This window comes from Choloepus didactylus, chromosome 8, assembly GCF_015220235.1.
Source record: "Choloepus didactylus isolate mChoDid1 chromosome 8, mChoDid1.pri, whole genome shotgun sequence".
Taxonomy (NCBI): Eukaryota; Metazoa; Chordata; class Mammalia; order Pilosa; family Megalonychidae; genus Choloepus; species Choloepus didactylus.
This window is the reverse complement of record NC_051314.1, coordinates 98306611-98331050: the sequence shown is the minus strand read 5'-3', so window position 1 is coordinate 98331050 and position 24440 is coordinate 98306611. Positions and strand designations below refer to the sequence as shown.

At 35.8% G+C, this 24440-nt stretch overlaps 1 protein-coding gene across 1 annotated transcript in view; it reads right to left on the bottom strand.

Moving 5' to 3' along the window:
- CPNE8 (copine 8) overlaps positions 1-24440 on the bottom strand; it is a 252147-nt gene that overhangs the window by 126951 nt on the left and 100756 nt on the right. Inside the window, exon 6 of the mRNA XM_037845646.1 lies at positions 9316-9392. Within this exon, the coding sequence (XP_037701574.1) occupies positions 9316-9392 (77 nt within the window). The remainder of the gene's footprint in view (positions 1-9315; positions 9393-24440) is intronic.

Sequence of the window (24440 nt, the reverse complement as noted above, 5' to 3'; positions counted from 1 at the left end):
TGGCTGGCACTGGAGAATCACATTTCCCCTCATATACAGGGTTATTGCTGTCCTCTCAGTAACTGCAGAAAAGAGAAGAATCTCAGTGTGCATCCCATGAAAGCCTCCAGTAGCCTGTAGAAACTGAGTCTTCAAGACCTCAGATAGAAGCAAGATGCAGAAACTCCTGTAGAGAGAGGCACTGTTTACCTCAGTGTATTAGTTCAGGTTCTCTAGGGAAACAGAATCAACAAGAGATATCTATAAATATAAGATTTATAAAAGTGTCTCTCGCAACTGTGAGTATGCACGAGTCCAAATTCCGTAGGGCAGGCAGCAAACTGGCAACTCCGATGAAGATGCTTGATGAACTCCTCAGGAAATGAACTGCAACTTCGATGAACTCCTCAGGAAATGCTTTGCCGGTCACCCGAAGAAGAAGTGAAGGTCCTCTATCTGTCTTGCTTAAAAGTCTTTAGCTGATTGGATTAAATCCAGCTGACTGCATTCTCTCATTGGGGAAGACACACCCTTTGTGGATGTAATCAGTCACAGCTGCAGCCGATTGACTGATGATTTAAAAAACCAGCCTGTTGGTTTATCAACCAGCCACAAACATCCTCACAGCAAGGGTTAGGCCAGTTCTTGCTTGATCTGACACCTGCGTACCATCACCTGGCCAAGTTGACACATGAACCTAACCATCACACTCAGGAAAAGGTGGGACATCAGCCTCTGCTAGAGGAAGGGCTGTGCTGGCAAGAAACAATGGGAAGGAACCTCACCCTTAAATGACCTAAGTCAGAAAGGGTATGTTGTCCCTTGAAGCCTCTTCCCACCATCCAGAAATGTACCTGACTCTTCATTCAATAATGATGCATTACTAAAATGAATCAAAATTTTAAAAATTAAATTTTTTTCAAGCTATGTATGAATAGATTCATTTGCTGAAGGCAATATGCACTGTAGTTAAATACATGGACTTGAAAGCCATGCAATCTCTATTTGAATCTTGTTTTCTCCAGAGTTCTTGCCTCAGTCTCCTCCTCTGATGAATGAAGATAACAGCAATACCTACACCTCATAAAAGGGCTGTAAGAATTACAGAAGTTAATATGTGTAAAGCAGGTAGAAAAATGGCTGATGACACTTTACAAATTCAATGAAGCTAACCACTATTATTATTTTATAATTATTGCTCCTTTCACCTGCTTTGATAACTCATAACCAATTGCGTGAAAATACTGGAGCAGAGGCAAGTCCCAGATGTTTGTTCCAAACATTGATTTCATCAGTGGGTTACAACTCAGACCACAATAGGAATGATGCTTATGTTCTAAGGTTGGCCCATAAAAGTCTTTCTTCATCTACTAGTTTGCTTAACTACAGCACTAATATTCCTAGTCTGAATTTTTTATACCAGAAGTAGAAAATTATGCAATGCACCAGAGAAGAGAAAGAAGACTAGAGCAATGAATTTCACTGTAGAAAAAGTTGTTATTCCTCTGGGAAATTTTATCCCAACATGATTTCTCAATACTGTCTATAAAAATGATAACCCTTTGGAAACTAATTAGCTAAAACTAATTGAAGCTAGGAATGGTTGTTTAATTTAGAACCCACCCTCCAAAATATCACAGATTGTTTCTTATCATTGGTTTCCTTCAGTTATGATGTTTCCACCAATTTTTCAATCCAACCCAATGAGGTCTGAGCAAACACAAACAGAAAAGTCTTCCAAAAGTTTACACTCTGGGTGAAAACAACTGTCTGCAACACAGGGATAAAATGACCCACCCATTCCTGAAAGTTACAGAACAGTTCAGGAAAGCCCAGAAATGGATGATTTTCTCCTTGTCAGAATATGGCACATCCGTCTACCCAGTTACTCATGTAAGAAATCTGAAGGTCATCCTTGAAATTTTCTTCCTCAACCTAGACTACCAATTTATCACCAATCTTTGTGAAACCAACCTCCAAAGCATATCTTAAGTATGCCTACTTTTCAACATCTTCCTACTCAAACTGTCACCTCTAGCCTTCATTATTTCAGCAGTAATCAACTTACTGCTTTTTCTGCTACCCACCCATAACCATTCTCTACACAGAAGTGAGTGGATCTCTTTGAATGAAAATTATGTATTTTCACCATGCATTTATGATAAAATTAAAAATAATAAAAAAAGACCAAAATATTCTGGTCTAAGCCAATACTATAATTTCATAGGGTTTATATCAATTTTTAATTGTATTTATTTATGTGATTATGCATTTAACACCCGTCTCCTCTACAAGATGGTAAACTCCATAGGGTCAGGAACAACTCTCCTTTTTCTTCATAATATACCTAGTGCCTGAGAACACCTGGCTTGTAATGTTTCCCCAATAAAGATTTGTTGAATAAATCGTTTTTAAAAAAAAAAATCCCTAAGACTTCTACTACACTCCGTTTGTGTCTATCTGCCAAAAAACTAAGGAAATCCTATCAGTAAATTATTTAGTCTCTACAGTAAGTATTGGTGCAAAATGATTGTCTTTTTTTTTTTTTTCCTTTCTGAAGCTGGTATGTCTAAATGAGTTACTTCTACCCAAACCTTAGACAAGAAGGCAAATGTCACACCAAGTCAGAATAAGACACCAACCACTCTCAGTCCTGTTTCTAACAATGACATTAAGGGCTATTTTTTTTTTTTTTTAAGTATTTATTTTATCTATCTCTCTCAAACCACATCCTTTTCAAACCTTTCTATTCTGAAGAGTTCTTAATCTATATGACTTGAGCTGAAACTGCTGGAATTTCAGAGTAGAGCAGAGAAGTCTGGGAGCTTACAGCTCTCAACAGTCTGCTTATTTGGGATAAATAATTACATCCCTGGAGATTCTTCCAGAGCATGAGCTCTGATCTATGAATGAATGTAAGAAAGTGGTACAGCTGAACATTTGTTAAATTTCTTGAGCAAGATACATAAAGAAATGTACTAAAATTCCCTCTACTCTTGGCTTTTAAAGAATATACAATTATTCTGTTTAAATCAGAAAATTGGACAGGCTCTCTCCCAGAGGTAGTTAAATGATTTACTGGATGTCTATAAAACACTTAACATATCCTTTAGATGCAATCAGTGGTTTAATATTTAATGTGTTGAATCATATGAAGATTACTAATATGTGTATAATCTTTGTGATCTTTGCAAATGAAAGAATCTAAATAAGTTTAACTGATTTTGAGCTCTATATTACTTTTTGCAATTAAATTTGAACATGGGTCCAATGTGCTAAAAATATAGGGCAGTTCCAAAAACTAAAACATTTATAAAACCCAAGCTAATTAGAAGTAGAAATCTCAGTCCCCAATTTGATTGTCCAGCACCATACTGAGAATAGACAAAATAGATTTTAATATTTACATTTGGATAAAACTTAATAATTTACATCAATGTAATCAAGTTTTGTTACAAATTACCCTTTCTCTAAGCTTGCTGAATTCCTAGCTAAACATTTCTCTAAGGAAACGAAGGAAGGAAGGGAGGGAGGGAGGAAGAAAGGAAGAGCTTATTAGGAGATTTGATTTAAGAGGTCTTTCCTAAAAGGCATTAGCTATCTTTAATAGAATTATTACTAATAACTGCCATTTGAGTGTTTATTAAATGCTAGTGTTCTCCATGACAGATGTATTCAATATAAAGTATGATTATTTCTTATAACAACCTTCTTAAAAATATTATTATTCAGAAGCTGTAGATGAAGAAACTGGAGCTCAATAACTTAAAGCAATTTGCTCAAATTATACAGCTAGTAAATTTTGAAATTCAGAAATGACTTCCCCCAAAGCTCATGTACTATCAACTTTGTTACAATAGCCATTTATTTATGTCTAAACCAAATTTTTCATATTACAAATATGATCCAAAGATTTAAAAATATAATATAGGTGCAAAAATTTTATATTACATAGCAAGCTAGGGGCAGAGATGGGACTAAAACCATCATCTTGTGATTCCTAATCCAATATTCCTGCCATTAAAATAAATTAGGGAATATAACAATATCCACCTAATGTGCAGGGAAGTCAATAAAGTCAAGATGACTTTGAAGGACAGCCTTCCTCAAAGTGGACTGTACTTTCCCATGCAAAAAGTTGCACAATGAAGACATACATTGCTTTATAGTAAGTTTGTGCTTCTCACCTTAAAGACTAACCATCCTCCCCTTCTCTCCCTCCCTCCTTCCTTTGCACACTGCCATTTCCTCTCTACATGCAGGCACAGTCCTGACATAGCTTTCAGGATAAGTCCACATTTGAGTGAGTAAGATACCTCAGTCTCAATTCTCCCTCAAGTCCTATTCTATTTGGTTTTCTGCCTTGTTCTAAAGTTTCCTTTCTGCTTTGCCCCTATCTGATTAAAAATAATGATTAAGAGCTCTACTATATCTGCAGTACATTCCCAAATCTTACAGATATCATTTATTTAAAAAGAACACCCCTGAGGAAATATTACAGACAATTGCAACTAAGAAGCTGGAGCAAATTATTCTGAGTACCTTAAAAGAAAAAAAAAAAATTCTCTTGTTGAACCTCAGCACCTGTCAGACTCTCTCCCTGAACCCTGTTCAGAATTGGGACTACTGTATTCATCGGATAAGTCCAAGCTGGTCTTCCAGTTATCACCTGCCTCTGAATCCCTGTCCATATACCCTACATACTTGTCAGGATACTCACTAATCCATCTTGGATCCCATTATCATCCACCCACTTCTGATTGCCCAGATCACAAACTGCTATTGCCAGTCTACAAAGAGCACTGTCCTTTCTGTTCTGAACCTCCTTTACGTAAAACAGCTGCTGGTTCAGTTACCCCTGGGATTCCTGCACCTCCTGAGAGTGAGAATCCACTTTCCAATTGCCACCAGACCCTGTCTACTTGCCCCGTCCTTTTATACAGAACCAGTCATGCCAGGCTGAGAGTAACAAGAACAAATAGGTCTATTATGTGACAAACATAATAAATGCTTCCCTCTCAGAGAAGATGGCAATCTTTCTTAAACCGATGCTGATTCTAGCATTTTGGAAGGCTTTGCTGAATCCATCACTGAAATCTCTAAAGATAGAAGAAGTAAAACTTTCTGACAGCATCATGCAGAAAATTGGATACAATCTCACAGCATGAGAAAATGCACTGTTGAGTGGGTATAATGCTAAATAATAATGGGATAATTTAAAGAGAGGAGCTGATGAGTCACAGGAATGCACAGTAAATGTTGCAGACAAATTAAGCAGCAGAAGACTCATTTTAGGAGGGCTCGGGGAGAAGATCAAAAGTGTAAGATGGAATTAAGATATGAGAAATGTGTTTGCTCAAAACTTGAATCCAACAGAACAGACTGCTAGAAATTTCAAAAATGCTGAGCTGCTATAAAAAAGTAAATGAAAAATCCTTGAACATCAACTTCAAAATATTTCACCTAAGTTCCCACAAAACATAAAAATAAAATCCTCCTGAGAAAGCCTATTTTTAACAATGACAATAACTGAAGCAAAAAAAGTAAAAAAAAGATTTGTGTTTAAATTCAAATTGTGATTACTTAATACAGGATGGCATGAGGCTCTGAGTGAGAAACAATTTTTTTGTAATAAACAACTTGGTTTTCAAAAGTTTGATTAAAAATAATGATTTAGAGCTCTACTGTATCTGCATTAAATCCCCAAATCTTACAGATATCATTTATTTAAAAAGAACACCCCTGAGGAAATATTATAGACAATTGCAACTAAGAAGCCGGAGCAAATTATTTTGAGTACCTTAAAAGAAAAAAAAAAATTTAAACTAGGCCATTTAAAGGGAAAAAAACAAGGGAATGGTATGAATAACTTACGATATAAATGGAAACCAATTGGAAAATAAATCTCTAACCTTAAACAAATTAGTAATAAGAGCTAAATGGCTTGGATGATGCTATTTCAGGTAAATATTTGGGATACAGAGAGATTCTTTTTTTATTAAGGTAAATCAGTTTTGGTAATTGGTGAATTACCTGCTGCCTTAGGTGGTGTGCCCTGCTGCACCCATGCAGATGGGAAAGTCACCCAACTCCTTACCAAGACTGCAGAAAGTAGTGGTTACAGCAGCAGAGTGTGTAAATTTTATATCTATCTTCAGTGATGAGTCACAGGCCATGAAAAACAGGAGGATGTTTAGGGACCATCCTACAATGTTACCTTTTACTTGATTGCTAAGACACAGCCAGGGCAGGTTGACACAGGAGGAGCCCCAAAGGAGGCCTCTTGGAGGTAGAAATAGGACAGGAATGTGGAGAGGGGGGCAGAGGGAGGGAGATGGGACTGTAAGGAGTAGATGTAAGCACTACATCACTAAACAGTTATTTTCCTAATGTGAACTTCTTTCATATCTTCAAACAGTTTTAAATATTATGTGACACAACAAGGAATCTTTAAAAATTGTGTCATAAAGTTTCCTGTGAGAGAAGAAAACACTTCCTAACTTTGCATCTTCTTCAATATTCTCTCTGGCTCCATTGTGTCTTCCAAGGCCACTGCCTCCTTCATGGAAATATCCCATATCTTCCAATCCTCCCATCTCTTCTCAACAGCTGCCCACTCAACTGATTCACAAAAACATTAAACTACATCCCAAAAGGATGTCACTGAGCAGGGATTAGCAGGAATGGGTGTGGAATCTCAAGAATCCATGGAGTGGAACAGCTGCTTTGAAGGGCTACTTTGACATTATGAGCAGATAAAGCTGCCATGCAAACAGCATTTCACCCTCTTCCTCAACCCAGCTGTGGTTTTTCAGACAAAAATTATGAATGGCTTTGATTGCTTTTTATTTGAGGTTGAGGTAAGGGAGTAAATTCCATTTGCACAGAGGCTGCATCTTCTCTCAAAGCATTTGCACTTCAGAGAGCCCAGGATAGCACCCTAAGTCCAGTGGACCTGCTCTTCAATCCACATGTTGTCCTTTCTCTAGATATATACCTCTCATAACTTCAGCTTTTAATAAAAGCCTATCTTTTCTCAAGCAATAGGGAGGATGACTACAAAATGTTTTTTTTTCCAATCCAGTGCTCATCTGGGTTGGAGTAACTGCTCAGGTGAGAGCACATGGGTATATCGTGGGATGCTTTAAAAATAAGGCCAATATACCCTTACACTAGGAAGCTAATCGCATTATATGTTTCTCTCCTACTGTTGATCAATGTCTCCTATTTGATTTTTCTCTCTCCTCTCTTCCTTTGCTCTTTTTATCTCAAGTAACTAATTTAATTTCCCCCATGTAATAGGCCACCATTCTATTGTTTTGTTTCTTTGCTTCTTTCTTAGTGTAGTCAATCTCTTCGTTCCAGTCACGTTTTATATTCCATTACACATTTAGTGCTAACACTTGCCTAGTAAAGCTTTCTTTAAAAATCTAAAAACCTCCCGCTGCCCAAAAGAATAAGATCTCCTCTAAAAACCCTTTTGTCATGTTTACTGCCTGAGAAGATTCCCCAAAAAGGGCAAGGGCTGAATAAAAGATGAGTTATGTGTACTGAGAAAACTGAATGAATTGTACTTTTTTAATAAGATAGACATAACATCAACACTTTCTATAAACTTTCACAAATTACAAAACGTCTTGTAGATGAAGCAGAGTGTAGTTACAATACATAGATACCATTAGAACAGGTTTCTAAGGCTTTGCCTCATTTATGCTACCCCCACCCTCAGAAAGAGCTGAGAAACAACTAAAGAGCATCTCATCCTTGCTGGTTATGTAAAGTGACCACGACACAAGAGCAGCAAATATTCCCATTTGCATATTCTGCTAATCATTAGCCTAGGTATCTTCGCCTCTTAGCATGAATTTGGTTTTGTTAGTCCTGTCTAATGGGAACTGTTGAGCCAGCTGAATAAGGACCATATCTTACACTATATTCTATTCACCACAGTATAACATCATATTTAAAGTCTAGAATAAAGATGATTTTCCACTGGGAAAATTTTCATGCAATCCAACAGTTTTCTGAAATTAGAAACACAATTTCCTTTTAGAGAAAAAAGCACCCTGTAAAATTTTCAGTGAAATTACCAACGTCAAAAATATGAGTGCCAGTGCCATAAAAATCTCTATTCTCTTGCTCTGAAATGAAATTCTAAATTTTCACTTAAAGGTATCTTTAAGATGGTATAGTATATATTATTGATCCTTCTTTCAGCAAAAAAAAAAAAAAAAAAAGAGATTTTGTGATCTAAGAATCATAAGCCTAAGTCACCAGACTAGAAATGCAATAAAAATCATATACACTTAAGAAAATATTTGTATTTGCTTTACAGATTACTTAATATTTATTAAAGTGAGCATAAGTATATTTGAATCATATATACTATATGCTATAGGATATCACATCCTATAGTTATAGGAAAACAAATCACACATTCTTTTCTAAAACTGGCATTCATTAAAATTTTTTAAAGAAAGTCAAGTTAAATAAAATAAGTTACAATTCATAGACTTAGCCTGGGAAGGTCTGGGTATAGCACTGAACAGACCTTCAGTTTCAAGTTCAGTTTTATACAGGAAATGTGAGAATGATGCCTTGGCCATATCAAATGTTTGATGTCAGAGGTGAAAAGATTTGTGGAGTTTCAAGATATTTATTTTGCGAGTTTGAGATTCTTAAAAGATTGATGGGGAAACAGACCGCAAAACTCCCCAAACCTTTTGACATTGTGGTTAGCTACCCACTCGCACTACTACTCTTTCAAGATCTTCCAACTTTATAAAAAGCTAAGTGAATACAAATAATCAAGAAGAAAGGAGGGAGGAAAAGCATAGGGGAAAACAATTCTAGTTTGTAATTCCGCCTTATTTTGAACTGGAGAAAACAGGATCATCCCATGAAATTGGTATGAAAATGAAGCATGACTCCAGAACTGAGGGTGAAGGTGAAAGATAGTATTATTAAAATCTCAATCACCAAAAATTCATTAAACGCATGGTATAAACGGTGGTGTTACAATATAGTCCCTGATCCAAAAGAGTAAAATCTCGTTTTCAAAAAGTACCAAATCTAAGAATTAATAGAACCAAAAATAAAATAACATACTTTCTCATTTAAATCAGGTCATTTCATATTGCAAACATCTTTTAATGTGGTATATGACAGCTGAACTACAAATTATCCTTAACAGACATCAAAACTATTTGTTGGAAGAACAAACTCAAACAAGATTTTAAAACCCACTTTTGAGCTATGACCATGTATTCATGAATTCCAAAATAGAAAAGTGACTAAAGAATCAACATTTCATTGTCCGAATTAAAAAATACTTACACTATCGGCTTTTCCAGGCGGCTTCCCTGTGAACCAACAATCTCCCCCAATGTACAAAACACTTGTCCCAGAAAGTCCTAAAATAGATAAAAGGATTAAAGCTCATAAGTTCCCAAACTATATTTATGCTATATACATCGTATATCATATTTGCATTGCTTTTGTTACTGAAATATTGAATTTTCTCACTTCTAGTAATAAAATAAGTTCAATATGTATTCATTTCCTCATAAATTTACACAGCCTTTTGTGTTTTTAAGCACAGAGCTGGTTTTCTGTGAATTTTCAGACACTGCATTTTTTCTTTTTCTTTTTTAAACTAAAATAAAAATGGAAAAGAGTTCCATGTTTCGGATTCACAATTGGCTTGACTTTGGATGTCTCTGAAACTCCTAACCCATTGGCTAAGGAGACAAACCATGAGTGCACACCACAGCTGTGTGACTTACGGAGGCAGTGTGACATAGTTGCTAAGACCTGAGGTAGGCAGCCATACAGCCAGGTGTCTATTCCAACAGCACCACTTACCTTTCTAAAGCAAGTATGCAAACTTCCCTTAGAGTTGTTTTGAGGGTTCACTGAGTTATTACATGAGTTAATATTAGCAGTAAGTGCCTAAAAATGGGCAAACTAAAACACAAAAAGTTCATTAACACTCAACTAGATGATTCTTATTTTCAAGATTCAGAATAACCCTGCAAAATTAGAGGTCTGTTTTAAATACTGCATTTCACATACAAAGAAACAAATAGTCTAGGAGGTTGATTTTCCATGTTTTAAACAGTCAGTAAATAGCAGAGCTAGGACTAACCTAGATGTTGTGACTGTAGATTGATATGCTACCTGAGAATTTAATGCAGCTTCACTTAACCATAAAATAAGGGCTCAGACACCATCTGGATATGTGGGTCAAGAAAACTGGAGGTGTTTCCAGGAGAGACAGACACCTTCTTTTTATAGCCTGTATATGATTTCAAAGAACTTCCTTGTCCTAAAGAAGGTGGGAGAGCTCCCTAAATTGTTTGTGCAGTGAACTGTCCCAAGAGAAGTCCTAAGAAGGATGTACAAGAGACTGACAGCAAAAAAAATGCTGTTTTGGTTTTATTAAACAAAATGAGAGTCAACAAACTATTTGTTAAGTGTGCAAAGCATTATACTCAGTTCCATGGAGACTAGAGAAATGACTGTTCTCGAATGAAAACAGCTAACACTTACCAAGGGTTTACTATGTTACAAGTACTATTTGATGTGTTCTAAACATGGAGCCATCAATAGTTCCTAATTTGTAGTTAGGGACTAGTATTGCCTCCACTTTACAGATGGGCAAGTTTACAGTTGAGGCATGAAGTCACTTGCTCTGAGCCACGTAAATACAAGGCCGGCACACAAACACCATGCCAAGCCACACTTCCTCTGCTTCCAGTCCAGTGAGGGGAATGAGATCCAGCCACACACAAGTCTAAAAAGCCACAAAGGTAAAAATCATGTACTTGAGTGAAAAACGGGATGGAGTGGGGTTGGGTGGGGGGGGCCTAAGACTTAAGAGAGAAAAAAGACCACTGTAGACTAGGATAGGGGAATATTTTCCCAAAGGAAGTAAGCCTTGACGGCCAGGCAGAAGTCAGATGGGTGAAGAGAAAATAAGAGTTGGACATTCTATTTTAAAGAACAAAGTTACAGGCAAGAATGTAATGAGGAAAGAGTGAAAACCATGTAAGGGACAGAGAGAGAGCCAAGAGTGTGGACAACCCAGCCAGGCAAAAGAGGTGATCAGAAGCAACTGGAAGCCATTCAGCAACGTCGGGACACCATTAGAACAGTGCACTCAGAAGACTGCCCAGGTACCAGTTTTCAGAATGAATCAAGGATGTGAGGAAAAAAACTGGAAGCCAGATTGATCGGAAGACTACAGTAGTTAATAAAAAGCAAACCGTTAAGACGCAAAGTAAGCTTGCAGCAAACGGCAGGGAACAATACAAGGAAAAGTAACAGGATTTAGTGTAAACTGTACTTGCACATGGTACAGGGTGAGGGTACTGGGGAGAGGGTGAGACGGAGAAAATAACTGTATCTGGAACTCGGTGGCAGACCATTAATAAATATACCAACATAAAACTGTGAATCGTTCAAAATCGTTCTTTCAACTAGGAAAAAAGAACCTAAATTAAGGCATTAACATATTTAATTTAAATCTTCTGAGTAAAGACAGATCTTCACCAATTTCAAAATAGATTCTACAAATACATTCATGGATTTTAAAAACAAACTTAAATTTCTCTAAATCCCATGGTAGCTAGCTGGAGTTGAATACTGAAAATTTGAAATTATTATTGCTCTTCTGAGTCAGCAGCAAAAACATACTCCAGGGATGCTAGAACTCTTTTCAAAGTATATACTGATGGGCAGCTACAAACACTGCATATTAAACAGATTTGGCCAATGGAGTAACAAGTGTGAATAAATGTTCTGAGCTGAAACTACTCAGGAGAATAAAACAAATATTAAGCACAACCATGTTAGGATAGACACATAACAGCAAATAAAAGAGAACACACAAACATCATCACTGCTAAACAAAAGGAAATTAAAATAAATCAGTAAAATGTGAACCAAAAACTATACGGTGTGCGCTTACACACATTTTTTTTATAGTTATCATAGACTTTGCCCATATAACTTCAGTATTTATGTGGTTGTTTTATTTCTATGCACATTTGTGTATTTCCTATCAAACAACATATTTACTACTCACACTGCAAAAATCAGCACAAAATATTTGTCAACTATGAATTGTGTTGGAAAGTAATTGAATCAACATTTTAGCCATCTTAGTAATTCGCATTTCCTATGTAGGCATTTTACACAATAATAGTAACAAAATTAATATCTTTTAATGGGTATTTTTAGATCTTTTGTTCTGTGGTTAGATAAAAATGGAAATAAAAACAAGCCATTATATGAACTGCTTTATTGTTTCCCACTATCGTGTTGTGTTCTAGTGGGTAAGATACTATGATTAAATTATAACAGTATTTCCAGGGACCTTTCCACAACTCCAACACACACCCAGTCCAAATCTAGTTTGGAAGGGGTGGCAGTTAAGCAATGCTTTAATTTACTCAACCACTATGACTACTGGACTCTCCCCAAACTGACTATGAGATCAACACACATTTGCTGAATGAATGCTCACTTTAATCTAAACAAAAGACTGACAGAACTTAGTTTTGAAATCTGTTTAACTGTACATAAACCATATCTGTTTGTATATAGGACACATTCTACCACTCTCAAAAGGTATCCAAAAATTACCCAGAATCCAGTACTCTGGTATTAAAGTTGAAAGATTTAGCAATGAGAGGTTAGGCAGACAACAGAAGAAAGCAAGTAAGAAAAATCATAAAAATAGTATCAGTTTCACCTTGCAAAGGTAGTTAATAAAAATAACATAGCAAATCAGAGGGACTGTTTGGATTATTCCAATAACAATTTAAATCAAATTTATTGCTACCATAATCCGACTCAAAATCTAAGGAAGCATAGCTATGACATCAGGTTACAGTTGATTATTATTCAAAAAATGTATGTTTCTCTCCACTTTTGTGTTAATATTTAGGGGAATATCTACTTTAACTGAATACATAAGCCTGATGGTCTAATTCCTTCAAGTTCATAACTTTATTATTTATTTTATACCAATTTTAACCGATCAATTCCCTCCATCTATACAAGCTATGTATGATTTTAAAATTTTATTTTATATTATAGCTTGCAACTTAGTTGGCTGTATTCATGATATCTGCATTACTGCTAACCTGCTTCAATAATTCCACACCTATAATATGGAACTTTACTTCCTAGTAAATGAACTGGTCTCGTCGTTTGCTTGTTTGTTGGCTTGTTTGCTAGGTACCAGTATTAATGATTCTTATATATTTTTAAAAATATATATTTTACATGCACACATATATACACACATTTATTTAGTAATGAGAAAGTTAGTTAGCAAAGTAGTATAATATAGTCCTTAAGAGTGAGGATTACAAGGGTCTATACTGTTTATGTTCGTATTCTGGCTGAACGATTACTAAAATCTCCATCTAGTTTCCTTAGCTAAAAAGTGAGCATAATAAATAGTACCTACCTCCCAAGTTGTTGGAAGAACTAAATAAAAAAAAGTATGCAAAGCACTCAGAAAAGTGCTTTGTGAGCACATTATAAATGTTTGCCTCCTTCCATCTCCCTATTCCCCCAGGGTTAATACAATATTACTATAGACTTAGAACTTATTACTTGCCACTGGATTCCAGTACTAGGGATACTATAATTATTTGAAAATATAATATATATTCATTTCCAAAAGCACCTTATAATCATATTAAATACCTTTGTTTAAACAAAAGCCCATTTTAAGTGTCTTCATAAAATCAGAATGTCTTATATACCAACTCATCATATATACAAACTAATAAACATATAAATATATGTATAAAAAATGACATTTTAAAAACAATAGTATGATGAACTTGGAGGCATTAAGTAAAAGTGAAGTTAATAACTTCTATACTATTACAAAGTTAGTCAACACATGTAGTTTGTCTTGAGCATCATCACGTACAAGTTTACAAGCATATAATAGCATGGCCTCTTTCTCCTAAAAGCTCTAAAAGATAATCTTTAACTGTCTTCCCTGTTTTATAAGGTGTTCAATAAGCATCTGAAAATATAATTTCTCTAATTAATATTTTGTAATAAAAGACATGAAAATAGGCATCTTGATAGCTCTGTTTTAATATGACACAGTAATTGGGAGATCAAATATTCAGGGATTAATCATTCAATTTCTTGATAAGATAAATCCATGATTGCTTCCTTTCTGTGACTTCCACCCATTTTGTGGTTATTTAACTGATTTTTTGCACATTTATGGTAAGGCAGGCAGAACAAGAGAAAATTATACAAAATTTTTTACATTTATAATCTTTCAACCATGTAAAAGATTGGTAAGGAAATAAAATTTATATTACCTGTGAAATTTTAATTGTTGGAATTTCTTGCTAATATTTTATTGCTGGTACAACCTGCTAATACTGTTGACTCCTTGTATTTCATTAATTCATGCTAATCACATCAACTATAAAGACTGAAGTGTCAGTTATATTATGTACTAAATATGGCAATCATTTATAATAATTGAACATGGTGCTTCTTTGCTCCAGTAATTACTCAAACTTTCTTAATGATTCTTAGATCTATATGCTGCTTTTGCAATAAAGCAAACTCAACATGGAACAACTGGACTCAATATTTAAATAGAAACAATTTGTCATATTTTACATTACAATAATAAAACTTTTAGCAAAACAAGGATGTCTTTTAATGTATGGATCTATCTACAAATCAAAAAGGCTAATTCAAAGTCCAAGAGATTAATAAAAAGTCCTCAACTTAGACATCAGCAGTTAAATTAAAAATACAACTTCAAAATTATACCCTAAAATGGAATTTTTTTCCTTCCTACAGCACAATTAGTGATTTTCAAAATATTTTTTATTTACTAAAAGTCCAAATGAAGTCAGCTAAATAAGTCACTGAATGATAATTAAGGTTTTAACAATAAGCTGGTGATCACTGATCTAAATTAACCAATTTTTAAAAATTATCCACAAAAAGTACATTTAATAAATGCAAACACATAGATAAATATAAAGCTAGAAAATTCACAAATGTAACAAATCTAAAAAAATATTTACCCTCTGGAGGTGCATCACTTTTTATAGAACACTAGTTCACATCAATGGAGAAGTGAGAAATACAATATACTAACAAAAAATGAGTTAACTGAATAGTCTCATTGCTAGTAAGCATGATGGGACAGTTAACCAGGCAAATAACTAGAAAACTTATTAAGTATTATAATTTAAAATATGATATATATTGTTCTATTATTAAATAATAATATCAAATATAAAAATGTTACCACACAATATCATTTTTAAATACTAAGTCCTGAAGAAGGGGAAGTTTTTTTGAAACAAAAGCCCACCCAACATAACTTAAAGTACTGAAAACATTGCCATCAAACCTATCTCAAAATGATATACTCTATGAGACCCTACTGAAAATGCAGATGGGAAACATAATCCATTTATAGAAAATCAATCACAAGTATTTTAGTTTGAATATGCTTATAAGGCTAGAGTCCATCATCTAATAAGGACCAGAAGGAAAGCTATATAGAAAAAGCCAGTTTTTACTGAAATAGCATCAAAGGAAAACATGATGTTCTCTCTTACACAGGGTGGTTGCAGAAGACTTCTCTCAGTGGGTGACAATTAAGTATATACCTGAATAATCTGAGGGAGAAAAATAACATGAATATTTTGGACAAAAGGACTCCAAGTAGGAGAAAAAGCAAGAACAAAGGCCCCAAGACAAAAATGCACGGGAGTGTTCAAAGAAAAGAAAGAGGGCCAATGGGGCTACAGCAGAATGAGGACAGAAGAGAGTGGTAGAAGAGGGGGTGACCAAGGGCTACAAGTTCTATCCTAGGTGTGCAGGTAAACCATTGGAGAGTTTTAAACTGAGAAGTGTTATGACCTGTGCCAGTTTGAATGTATTGTGTCCCCCAAACACCATTATCTTTGATGTAGTCTTTTGGGGCAGACGTTTTGGGGCTGATTAGATTTGCTTGGAATGTTCCCCACCCAGCTGTGGGTGGTGAATTTGGTGGAATACTCCCATGGAGGTGTGACCCCACCCATTCAGGGTGGGCCTTGAACAGTGGAGCCATATAAATGAGCTGGCAAAGAGAAAGAACAGAGTGCAGCTGTGAGTGACATTTTGTAGAGAAGCAAGCTTGCTAGATAGGAACGTCCTGGGAGAAAGCCATTTTGAAACCAGAACTTTGATGCAGACACCAGCCTCATGCCTTCCCAGCTAACAGAGGTTTTCTGGACACCATTGGCCATACGCCAGTGAAGGTACCCGATTACTGATATGTTACCTTGGACACTTTATGGCCTTAAGAGTATAACTGTGTAGCCAAATAAACCCCCTTTTTATAAAAGCAAATCCATCTCTGGTGTTTTGCATTCTCCAGCGTTAGGAAACTAGAACATGACCTGACCTGAATGGTCTTTTAAAATGTTAATTCTGGCTACCCTTCTAACAAATTTCTAATTGCTGAAGTTCCTCCCAAGGTTCTACCCTATTCTCCTCTTCATTTATCCTCTATTGAGATAACATCATTGTGTTCCAAATCGATAGGCTGATTGATCGTTTTGAAATCTTTATCTCAAATCTCCAGACATGGCATCATCAGTAATTCCATTAGCATGATTCTTGTGTTTCAAACTAAATATGAACGTGGCCAGACCATTGATCTCCCAATCTTCACTCCCCAGCCTTGATCTCTTGCTCCCAATTCTTCCCCATTGCAATAAACCATATAAACATCTACCCATTTACTCTCACCAAGAACCTAGGTGTCATTCTAAATTCTCATCTTACCTTTACATCTCACATCCAATTCATCAGCAATCACACCACACCAAATCTGAACATGCCTTATTTCAATGGCTGTAACCAATAAATGTTCCACAACTAGCCAATTTACAACAATCTTATAAGTGGTCTCTTTTATTCTATTCTTGCTTCCTAAGCCTTTTCTCCAACTGAGTGGCCACAATCATCATTTAAAGGCATAAAGCCGATTATGTTCTCCATCCACTTAAAACCATCCAGTGGAGTTTTTTCAACCATGATATTGGCATAAGATGCTCCAGGATTCTGTTTCCTCACAGATTCTTCAAACTAGCAAAAAACTGGTAGAGCCATCTTCCTAAGAGTTCCAGAAAACAGTTTAGGTGTTACAGTAAGAAGGTGAGTAACAAAGTGAGAAAATGACATTGTAAAACAGTAGGAGAAATTCATGGTGCCTTGCTGACCCTTCCCAAACCCTGGTGCAGTGTGGAGCCAGCCTGTACCCACATTGTGGGTCCATGACCTTGTTCCAGGGGGAACAGAGTAAACCCTACATGCATACAGGGATTCTGTATGTCAGTGCCAATCTATCAGGTGGCAGCCTAAAGATTAAACAGGACATTTGTCTATGGCTCACCATTCCAGAAGTATCAAGTGGCAGCCTAAAGACTAAACCAGGACATCTGTCTATGGCCCACCATTCCAGAAATTTCCCTATATGGAGAAGCAGCTTGCAGACAGCTAAAGCAATGTAAAAAGCAATCAGACTAAAGCAACCTGAGACAAAGAATTACTGGCTTCAGTACATACGATAGAGCAATGGGGTCGGGAGAAAGTTTATTTTCTAGGGAGAGGAGGGGGCATTTGGTCCTTGTGAATGGGGGAATACTAAGGTCAGGAATGCAATCTGAGGAAAAGATGAATGCCCATAAAAGACAAAAAAGAACCTGTGCATGCACATCAGGCTGACATTCTTGGTAGCAGGGCTAAAATCTGAAAGAGAGCACCAGCCAACAGAGAGCCAATTTAGAAATACTGAGAAAGGCATTTTTTTTTTTTTTGCATCAGTTTGTTCTTTTGTCAGTAACTGACATGCAAGGAAATCTCTGTCATATAATAGCTGGATACAAACTCAAGAAACAGACAGCAGAAGGACTAAATTCCAGAGCTAATCCATTAAAATATTAAAACGTATAGTGTGGAACAAAACAAAAGATTATAGCCAATCAAAAAAAAGAGAAAATTATGGCTCATATATAGGAACATGATAAAACTTCAGAAATCATCAACAAAATATGTCACACTTCAGACATATCAAAAAAAAAAATTCAAAGAACAATGATTTTCAAAATGCTCAAAGAACTAAAGGAAAACACTGAGAAAGTACTAAAGGATACCAGGATAACAATGAAAAGAAAAAAATGAGAATATCAATAAAAAATAGGAATTCTATACAGATAGAATTCTGAAAGATGCATTAGAAAGCAACATGTCATGTGCAATGGAGCCTCAACAAGATTAACTTTGATATCTTATTAGAAACCATGGAGGCAAGAAGGCAGTGGGATTAAATATTTAAAATGCTGAAAGAAAATAACTGCCATCAAAGCATTTTATATCCAGTGAAACTGTCTTTCAAAATTAAAGAAAGATTAAGAAACATCCAGATAAACCAAACCTGAGGGTAGTTACTAGACCTGCCCTACAACCAATAACTAAGGGCAGACCTTCAAAATGAAAGGAAAAGACATTAGACAGCAGATTTAAAAGGCATAAAAAAATAAAGAACTATAATAAAGGTAACCACTTGGGTAATTATAAATGCCTATGCTACTTTATTGTATTTTTGGTATTAAACTCTACTTTTTACTTCTTCCAGGCTCTAAAATGCAAATACATAAGAAGTCATAATAAATCTATAGTGTTGGACCATACAACGAATAAACATATATTTTGTAATAGGCGCAACAAAAAGGTAAGGGAACAGAGAGGTATGAGAACATACATTGTGCATGCTATTGAAGTTAGCTGGTATCAAACCAAATAAGTGTTTTATATATTTAAGATGTTAAATTTTAACTGCATGATAACCACAAAGAAAATATCCAAAACATATACACAGAAGGAAATGTGAAAGGACTCGAAATGGTACAAATTGCAAAATGGTAGGAAAAATCTACTTTATCAGTAGATACTTAGAAAGTGGATTGAAGTTTCCAGTAAAAACATAGAGACTGGCAGAATGAATAAAGAATCAGGACCCAACTTTATGCTATTTACAAGAGACTCACCTTAAATTCAAAGACACAAGTAGGTTTAAAGTGGAAGGATGGAAAAATATTCCATGCAAACAGTAACCCAAAGAGAGTTGGGATACCCATACTAATATCACATAAAGTAGACTTTAAGTAAAAAACTGTTACAAGGGACAAAGAAGGTAACCATATACTGATAAAGCGGTCAATTCAAAAAAAGAAGACATAATAATTACAAACATATTTACACCTAACAGCAGAGTCCCAAAATATATGAAGTAAATATTGACTGACTTGAAAAGAGAAATAGGAGTACTACATTAATAGTAGAAAAATTCAACACACACTTGCAATAACAGATAGAACATCTAGAGAGATTAAAGAAATAGAAGATTTGAACAATACTATAAACTAACAACACCTAACAGACATACATAGAACACTTCTCCCACCAATAAAGAATCCACATTTAAGGGTAAGGTGCCCCGAATAGCCAAAAATGTCTTGAGAAAGAGGAATGAAGTGGGAGGTCTCACACTACCTGACTTTGAAGCATATTACAAAGCTACAGTGCTCAAAACAGCATGGTACTGGCATAAGGACAGATATACTGATCAATGGAATCGAATTGAGTGTTCAGAAGTAGACCCTTACATCTATGGACAACTGATCTTTGATAAGGCAGTGAAGCCGAAACAACTGGGAAAGAGCAGCCTGTTCAATAAATGGTGTTTGGAGAACTGGATATCCATTTCCAAAAGAATGAAAGAGGATGTCCATCTCACACCTTATACCAAAATTAACTCAAAGTGGATCAAAGACCTAAACATTAGCACCAAGACCATAAAACTCTTAGTAGAAAATGTAAGACAATATCTCAAAGATCTTGTGAAAGGAGGTGGTTTCTTAGACCTCACACCCAAGGCACGAGCAACCAAAGAACAAATAGACAAATGGGATCTCCTCAAAATTAAACACTTTTGTACATCAAAGGACTTTGTCAGAAAAGTAAAAAGGCAACCTACACAATGGGAGATGATATTTGGAAACCACATATCAGCTAAGGGTTTAATATCCTGAATATATAAAGGAATCCTGCATCTCAATAACAGAAAGACAAACAATCCAATTAAAAAATGGGCAAAAGACATGAACAGACATTTTTCTGAAGAGGAAATACAAATGGCTCAAAAGCATATGAAAAAATGCTCAACTTCACTGGCTATTAAGGAAATGCAAATCAAAACCACAATGAGATACCATCTCACACCTACCAGAATGGCCATTATCCAAAAAACAGAAAACAACAAGTGCTGGAGAGGATGTGGAGAAAGAGGCACACTTATTCATTGTTGGTGGGAATGTAGAATGGTGCAACCACTCTCAAAGACAGTATGGAGGTTCCTCAGGAAGCTAAATATAGATCTGCCATATGACCCAGCTATTCCATTGCTAGGTATATACTCAGAGGAACTGAAACTTAAGACACAAACAGACATCTGTAAACCGATGTTTATTGCAGCATTATTCACAATTGCCAAGAGATGGAAACAGCCCAAATGTCCATCAGAGGACTAATGGATAAACAAACTGTGGTATATACACATGATGGAATATTATGCAGCTGTAAGACAGAACAAAGACATGGATCATGTAATAATGTAGATGAACCTTGAGGACATTATGTTGAGTGAAGTTAGCCAGAAACGAAAGGACAGATTCTGTATGGTCTCACTAATATGAACAGACATTAATGAACAAACTTTGGGAGTTAAAAGCTGACAACACAGGCGACCAGGAGATAGAAAGAGGGCAGAGATCAGCCATTTGATGCTGAAGGACTACAGAATGTTTAGGATTGATTGCATAGATCCAGAAATAGATAGCATAATACTGTGTGATGGTAGCACGGTATTGTAAGTACACTGAACAAAGATGTCTGTGAGTAAAGCTGAAAGAGGTGGGATAGGAGAATGTATGACACCAGAGGTAAAGATAGATGATAAAGACTGGGACTGTATAACGTGGCAAAAACAGGAGTGGCCAATGACTGTTACTAAATATACAAATATAAAAATGCTTTTACATGTGGGAAAGCAAATGAATGTCAACCATGTAGAAATTTGAAAAAGAGATGGTATTCAGGAAAAAACATAATCAAAGCAAACTGGAGTCTATGGTCAACAGTAACATTGTAATATACCTCCATTAAATGTAACAAAGGCAATATGCCAATGCTAAATGTATACGAGAGGGAGATATAGGGGAGTAATATGGGATTCTTGGTAGTGATGTTATTTGCTATCCTTAGTAGTATATTGTATTGTATGACATGTTATTTTTCTTTTTATCATTTTTTCTTTTTGCTAAAAAAAAAAAATTTTTTCTTGTAGTAATCAGTATGTTCAAGTGCTGATTATGGTGATAAATGTACAACTTTATGATGATACCATGAACAACTGATTGTACACTGTGGATAAATATATGGTATGTGAACATAACTCTATAAAATTGTAGGAAAATATATATATAGGAGTAAAAGTGTTGGAGAAAACATGGTGAGAGGGATGATGCCTCACCAATATGGACTAACTACAATGTGTAAACTCAGAATTGAATCTCAGAACATAGCCTAATGTGGACACAATAATTGTAATAGTCCCTAGACTGGAAGCTCTTACAGCAGTTAACTCTATCCCTGAATTGTAAGGCCTATCTCTAAACTTTGAGATGCTGATCCCCTAGCATATAACCTGATTGGTCTCTGGAACAACGCATATCTCTGAGACACCTGAAACTCAGAGCTAGAGCTCGGCAGATATGAATGTCAGTATTAGTGCATACAGCCACTGTCAAAAAAAAAAAAAAAAAAAACGCTGAAAAAGAGCCCAGACTTCAATTAGTGATATGAATGAAGCAGGTCTGGTTAAGACCAGGGCAAGCCAGGCCAAAGGATAAAGGTTGAAACTGATTGTGTTCTAAAACTTCAACTTTCATATGAGACCAAGGGAATAGATATCTATTTGGTACAGGATCTAAATTTTCTAAATGGTACAACTCTACAGTCGATTTGTTCAAACACCACAATTGCATGGAACTTTGAATAGGAAGTGAGATACGGTAGGTTAGGATAGGCTGGAGTGAAATAGTGACACATCCTAGAGTAATTTGGGCAGATAATAAAAAATATATTTACAGCCTCCCCCTCCCCAGCCCCGAGGATCTGGGGGAAGGTGCGGATGTGTTGGACATCCTCACCTGGACTGGTGTTGATGCTGTCACAAACACTGGGACTGGTGGTTTGATGTGCTGAGCCCTCGAGCATGGGACTTGCCCTTATGAAGCTCATTACCACAAAGGAGAGTCTAAACTTGTATGAAATGGTGCCTAAGAGTCTCCCGCTGAGTACCTCTTTGTTGCTCAGATGTGGCCCTCTCTCTCTCTAACTGAGCCATCTCGACAGGTGAACTCGCTGCCCTCCCCCCTATGTGGGACCCGACTCCCAGGGGTGTGAATCTCTCTGGCGACGCAGAGTATGACTCCCGGGGATGAATGTGGACCCGGCATCGTGGGACTGAGAGTATCTTCTTGACCAAAAGGGGGATGCAAAATGAGACGAAATAGATTCAGTGGCTGAGAGATTCCAAATGGAGTCGAGAGGTCACTCTGGTGGACATTCTTATGCACTATATAGATAACACCTCTTAGGCTTTAATGTATTGGAATAGCTAGAAGTAAATACCTGAAACTACCAAACTCCAACCCAGCAGTCTGGATTCCTGAAGACAATTATATAGTAATGTAGATTACAAGGGGTGACAGTGTGATTGTGAAGACCTTGTGGATCACACCCCCTTTATCTAGTGTATGGATGAGTGGAGGAATGGGGATAAAAACTAAAGGACAAATGGGGTGGGATGGGGGGATGATTTGGGTGTTCTTTTTTCACTTTTATTTTTTATTCTTGTTCTGGTTCTTTCTGATGTAAGGAAAATGTTCAGAGATAGATTGTGGTGATGAACGCATAACTATGTTATCATACTGTGGACAGTGGATTGTATATCATGGATGATTGTATGGTGTGTGAATGTATTTCAATAAAACTGAATTTAATAAAAAAAAAAAAAGAATCCACATTTTTCTCTAGTGCACAGGTATCATTTTGCAGGATAGACCATATGCTAGGTCACAAAACAAGTCTCAATGAATGTCACAGGCATATATGAAAAACCCACAGGTAATATCAATGGTGAAACGCTGTAAACTTTTCCCCTAAGATCAGGAACAAGAAAAGGATTCCCACTGTCACTACTGTTATTCAACACTGTACTTGAAGTTCTAACCAGAACAATTAGAACAATTAGACAAGAAAAAGAAATAAAAGGGATCCAAATTGGAAAGGAAGAAGTAAAACTCTCCCTATTTACAGATGACATGATGCTACATAGAGAAAACTCTAAAAAATCCACAATAAACAGACTACAGCTAATAAACGAATTCAGCAAAATGTCAGGGTAGAAGATCAACACGCAAAAATGAGTGATCTTTCTAGATGTTTGTAATGAACAATTGAAGAGGAAATGAAGAAAAAAGCTCCATTTACAAAAGCAACCAAAAGAACTAAATATCTAGGAACAAATTTAACCAAGGATATAGAGGACATGTACACAGGAAACTACACAAATTACTGAAAGAAGTTAAAGACCTAACTAAATGGAAGAACATTTGATGTTCATAGATTGGAAGGCTAAATATTATTAAGATATGAAATCTACAGTTTCACTGCAACCCCAATCAAAATTCAACAGCCTTTTTGCAAAAATAGAGGCCAGTCATCAAATTTATATAAAACTACAGGGGTCTTGAATAGCTAAAAAAATCTTGAAAAAGAACAAAACTGGAAAAGACTCACACTTCCCAATTTCAAAACTTATTACAAAAGCTACAGTAATCAAAACAGCATAGTACAGTCATAAGAACACACATATAGACCGATGTAATCAAACTGACCATTCAGGAAAAAAACCTCATATTAAGGCCAACCTATTTTTTGACAAGGGTGCCAAGTTTGTTCAATGGGTGAAGAATAGTCTCTTCAACAAATGATGTTTGGAAAACTGGATACCCATATGCAAAAGAATGATGGTGGACCCCTACCTCACACATAAATAAAAATTAACTCAATTGGCTCAGACATAAAAATAAGAACCAAAACTATAAAACTCCTAAAAGACACCATAGGGAAACATACTCAGGACACTGTGTTAGACTTTACTCAAAACACAAACAGTAAAAGAAAAAAAATAGATAAATAAGACTTCATCAAAACTAAAAACTTTTGCTAATTAAAGGACTTCATCATAAAAGTAAAAAGACAATTCACAG